The 5,743-nt window shown below is 46.1% G+C and overlaps 1 protein-coding gene across 1 annotated transcript in view; it reads right to left on the bottom strand.

The window, feature by feature from the left end:
- Window positions 1-5,743, bottom strand: part of grin3bb (glutamate receptor, ionotropic, N-methyl-D-aspartate 3Bb) — a 45,507-nt gene that overhangs the window by 18,589 nt on the left and 21,175 nt on the right. The window contains exon 2 of the mRNA XM_020609088.1: window positions 3,502-4,142. Coding sequence (XP_020464744.1) covers window positions 3,502-4,142 — 641 coding nt within the window. The remainder of the gene's footprint in view (window positions 1-3,501; window positions 4,143-5,743) is intronic.

Below are 5,743 nucleotides of genomic sequence, written 5' to 3'. Positions count from 1 at the left end.
CCCAGCTGCCACATGATGTTGCAGGGGCGTGTCAGCCAAGACAGCCCCACAACATCCAGAGACTTAAGATACTCATGGCAGATCTCATCCACCCCCAGTGCTTTGCCACCGAGAAGCTTCTCAACTACCTCGGTGACTTCAGCTTGGGTGATGGACAAGTTCATCTCCGAGCCCTCTCCCTCTGCCTCCTCACTGGAAGACGTGATGCCGAGGTTGAGGAGATCCTCGAAGTATTCCTTCCACCGTCTGACGATGTCCCCAGTCGAGGTCAACAACTGCCCACCGCCACTGTAAACAGTTTTGGCAAGGCACTGCCAAATTTCTTTGAGGCTTCGATAGTCCCTTTTCATGGCCTCACTGAACTCCTCCCAGACCCAAGCTTTTTCCTCCACATCCACCCGGGCTGCAGTCTGCTTGGCCTGCCGGTACCCGTCTACTGCCTCAGAAGTCCCACAAGCCAACCAGGCTCCAAAGGTCTCCTTCTTCAGCTTGATGGTATCCCTTACTTCCGGTGTCCACCACCGGGTTCGGGGATTGCCACTGCGACAGGCACCGGAGACCTTACGGCCACAGCTCCGAACTACTGCATCGGCAATGGAGGCGGAGAACATGGTCCACTCGGACTCAATGTCTCCAGTCTCCCTCGGGATCTGGTCGAAGCTCTGCCGGAGGTGAGAGTTGAAGATCTCTCTGACAGGGGGTTTTGCTAAACGTTCCCAACAGACCCTCACAATATATTTGGGTCTGCCGAGTCTGTCCCGTTTCTTCCCCCACCATCGGATCCAGCTCACCACCAGGTGGTGATCAGTTGACAGCTCCGCCCCTCTCTTCACCCGAGTGTCCAAGACATACGGCCGGAGGTCTGATGAAACAACCACAAAGTCGATCGTCGACCTCCGGCCTAGGGTGTCCTGGTGCCACGATGGGAATGTAAATTCAAAAGTTATTAGAAAATGGTCAGACAGAAGAGGGTTTTGGGGAAAAACTATTAAGTGTTCGATTTCAAATCCATACGTCAGAACAAGATCAAGAGTGTGAATAAAACATTGAGTGGGTTTATTTACAGTTTGAGAAAAGCCAATTGAGTCTAATAATGAACAGAATGCACTGTTGAGGCTGTCATTGTCACCATCTACATGAATATTAAAGTTGCCTACTCTGATTATTTTATCTGTACCAAGCACTAAATCAGACAAAGCTTGAGAATTCAGTTAAAAACTCTGAATAAGGGGCAGGTGGATGGTAAAGAATAACACATATAACTGGCTTTATTCCAGCTTGGGTGTGAGAGACTCAGAGTGAGGCTTTAAATGAGTTATAACTATGTTTAGGTCTAGGGTTGATTAATAGGCTTGAGTCAAAGATCGCTGTCACACCTCCACCTTGGCCTGTGACAGTTACTGTGACTAGGTGGGGTGGATTCATTTAGACTGACATATTCTTCCTGCTGTAACCAGGTTTCAGTAAGACAATAAATCAATGTGATATTCACTTATCAAATCATTCACTAACAAAGATTTGGATGAGAGAGATCTGATATTTAATAGTGCACATTTGATTTGTCCTATAAGAGGAGTAGTCTTAATTTTAATTAGGTTCTTATGAATAACTTCTCTTCACTTTTGATGTATATAATTTAGGTGGTCAGGGGGCAGCACAGTCTATAGGGTACTGGGAGTTTTGGGTGGGTAGCAGCTGCAAAGAGACGCAAAAAAACACTGAGGGGCAGGAATTAATGCGAGCTGCAGGTTTGAATAGGATAAAGGGTTTATCTGTTGTATTCAGTTTTTTGACAGAAAAAGATCAATCACATTCGTGGTAAATAAAATTATACTCAGGCTGAGCAATAAAAACATCTGAGGACAGATTATCTGCCACAGAAGAAGAACAGAAAAAAAGAAAAGGAGGAAAACATGGAGAGAAACAAACATTGGAGATTTAACATGAAATCAGATCACATTTGACTTCTGAATGAAAGGAGTGTATTTGACCAAACCAGGGGTTTCTAGTCGACAGGACGGCCTTTGTTTATGCCCATGTAGTGGTGTCTCTGAAATATTGGCAGGAATTCTAGCCCTTTTATGCATAGTGGTTACTACAGTGGACAGTTAATTAAAAGCTATTTTCTTGTATGTGCATGGGTTCTGATGATAGTTGCATAGCATAGTGGACGCTAGCATGTCATCCCATACTCTGCCACCTACTGGTCAGACACTGCTAAGTGCAAAAATAATTTCTAAATCCAAGATGACCAACAGAAAGCCAGAAAGGCTGAATATCTCCATTGGAGGTAACAAATATGGTAACATCAAGCAACACCTAAAGAAACATACTGTTAAATTTTCCAAGTATTGATTTTATTTTGTGAGGGAATTACAATTAATTTGTCCATTTGTTCAAAAAAACTTCTGTTTTTTTGTTTTCATTCTCAGAGAGTAATAATAAACACTGAGGAAGAAAAATCATGAATAATTCATGCAGAAAGGGCTAGGATAGGTTTGGTTTGGGTGTCCTTTCTCTCCCTTCCTGCAGGTATCCCTGGCTCCAGAGCAATGTTTTTAATGAACAGACACCATGTGCTCATTACAAACAGTCTGTTGTTTTGTTTTTGTTGTGTTCTGATGCTGTCCTCTCTAGCCACTCACCCCAACCAGTTGAGGCAGAAGGCTGCCCACCAAGAGCCGTGGTCTGTCGGTGGTTTCTTCCGTTAAAGGGAGTTTTCCTCCCTGAATATCTCCATTGGAAGTAACAAATATGGTAACATCAAGCAACACCTAAAGAAACATACTGTTAAATTTTCCAAGTATTGATTTTATTTTGGAGGTCAAGTGCTGCTCAGGGGGGTTTGCTGGGTTTTTCTTATAATAATGTAAGGGCTAGACCTGACTATTGTTGTGAATTGGTGCTATACAAATGAAGTGAACAGAAGTTCCTTTCAGCTGTCCTGAATAAAATCTGTAACTGGCTGTGATTAGCTTCAGATATTGGGGTGGCTGTGGCTCAGGAGATAGAGCAGATCATGTCTCAGGGTTTGTGGTTCGATTCCTGGTACCTCCAGTGCACGTCGTAGTGTCCTTGAGCAAGACACTGAACCCCAAGTGGCTCCCAGTGGCTATCCCACCAATGTGCGAGAGTGTGTGTTTATGTAAGTGCAAAAGAGTAAATGGGCAACTAGTGTGAAAATCCTTCGAGTGTGCCTCAATGCATAGAAAGACGCGATACAAGTCAATTATATAGATATACGGTATATAGAGGCCAAAACAGATCGACTTCATCGCTTTCCCTAAGTCATTAAATGTAATTAAAACAAAAAACAATAATAGCCTAAAACTACATTTTGAACCTTATTCAAAAAGTTATTCATAGACATAAGATAATAAATCACTGTGACCTTTGAATTTTACTGAAAAGTCACTCAACTTTATCAGTATATTTGAAAAGCATAAAACATACAGCTTAAAGAGCTGAAGTAGATGATTCAGTGAGAAAAGCAACTGTTACCTGGACAGGTATTGCCCTGACAATGTCATCTCGTGTTTGTCGGGTTTGTTGTAGCAGTTCACCATGTTCTGGATCAGAGCCAGGTCCGGTCTCACCATGGTTGCTGCAGCAATGGCCCTGGTGACAAGCTGCAGAGCATCCCTGATGTAGAATTCGAGTGGTTTCTTGTCCACCTGTCCATAGGCCAGCAGGCCAAGTGGCAGCCCAATGGCATGAAGTGCATCGGGGCTGAGTGGCTGGCCCAGCACCCAGTGCACCATGGGTAAGGTCAGCCCCAGGTCCTGGGCACTCCCCAGAACAGCTGCCGCACACTGAGGGTCAGCCCCAAACAGCAGCACTGATGCTGGCGGCGGCCGTTTTTTTCTGAAGTGTCGAGATAGGAAGTCGTGGATCTGAGTGTCATCGTCGGCCGACTGCGTCAGGTTTAGGAGGGCCCGCAGATGCCAGGTGAGCCCACCCGTGCCATCCCAAGGTGCACCGCTCTGACCATCCAGGAGCTGCAGTAGACCCCGAGCCTCCTCCCAGCCCCGACACAGAACTGCAGTACCCTCTCTCCAACCAGACCGCTGCAGAACCGTCAGCAACAAGTCTGACAGACCGGACTCTGGAACCCCCGTCACCATCTGCAGGTGGAACTGGTTCTTCACAGAACCAGGATGAAAACCAGTAGTTAGAACCAGGGGGAAACCAGGAGAAGAAAAAGAAACCAAGAGGGCCAACAGGAAGAAAACACAGCTTGATCTCAGAGTGGATCAGGGGTCAAACAGAACACAATAAATCAATCAAACATCAGATAATTAGATCCTGCCTGGTGTCCAGATGTAAATCTGATTTTGGAGAACAAACCAGAGAACAAAGAAAAGAACACTGACCAATTTCAGTCTATTTTAATGTGTCTTAGGCAAATAACAGCGTCAGTATCTACATTTGTATCAACACTTATGGCGGAAAAAAAGGTTTTCCACATTTTTGTATGAAAATCACCACCATGAGTCCAGTTTTGTGATGGTTGAACCAAATCTGTGGTGGTTATCAGATTTATAGTATAATAATTAAAGTGATTTTACACTGATTTAAAACTGTTCATTCAACAATGTCTTTATTAACAGTAATGACAGTAGCACAGAGACTCAGTGTCTTGTCCTCAGGTGGAAAATGTAGAGTTAATATAGTGATCACATCATCACAATGTCATCATTGTTCCTGTGCGAGGACTTGAAAGTTGATATCATCATCTGTTTTATTGTCAAAGAGACAACGAACCAATGTCCTCTGCTGGGGAGGCAACAGCAGAGTGTCGAGATGGAAATAAACTGGCCTGAAGTAAATTGGTAAGAGATTCACACTGTGGTCTGGCCTTCGGGGTAATAACAGGCTTTGCCAGTCTGAGACAAATGTACATGTTAGTGTAGTTTAGTCTTGAAATGTTCATCTTCATGATCATTAACTTTCACACTGCTCGTTGACCACTTGTATCCTTAAGTAAAATTATTAAAACTGAAACTTCAGTGAACTAAAACTAAACAGAAATTAGTCTATACAACCCCTCCTTGAACCGCCACCTTATTGTGGTGGAGGGGTTTGAGTACCCGAGTGATCCTAGGAGCTATGTTGTCGGGGGCTATATGCCCCTGGTAGGGTCTCCAAAGGCAAACAGGTCCTAGGTGATGGGTCAGACTAAGAGCGGTTCAAGAACCCGTGACGTCGCCTGGTATGGCGCAGCCAGGGCCCCACCCTGGAGCCAGGCCCGGGGTTGAGGCTTGAATGTGAGCACCTAGTGGCCGGGCCTCTTCCCAAGGGGCCCGGCCGGGCGACGTGGGGATGTCTTCCTGTGGGGCCATCACCTGCAGGAGGATTCGTAAGGGGCTGGTGCACACTGGATCGGGCAGCGGTCAAAGGCAAGGGCCCCGGCAACCCAATCTCTGGGGGACATGGAGACTAGCCCTGGTGACATGGAATGTCACCTCGCTGGTGGGGAAGGAGCGCAAGCGTGTGCAGGAGGTTGAGACGTACCGGCTAGATATAGTCGGGCTCACCTCCACACACAGCTTGGGCTCTGGAACTTTACTCCTCGAGAGAGGCTAGACTCTCTACTACTCTGGAGTTGCCCGCGGTGAGAGGCGATGGGCTGGTGTGGGCTTGCTCATAGCTCCCCAGCTTAGCCGCCCTGTGTTGGAGTTTACCCTGGTGAACGAGAGGGTCGCTTCCCTGCGCCTTCGGGTTGGGGATAGGTCTCTCACTG

This window comes from Monopterus albus, unplaced genomic scaffold (assembly GCF_001952655.1).
Source record: "Monopterus albus unplaced genomic scaffold, M_albus_1.0 scaffold98.1, whole genome shotgun sequence".
NCBI lineage: Eukaryota > Metazoa > Chordata > Actinopteri > Synbranchiformes > Synbranchidae > Monopterus > Monopterus albus.
Note: the sequence above shows the minus strand (reverse complement) of the source record. Positions and strands in the feature narration are given on the sequence as shown.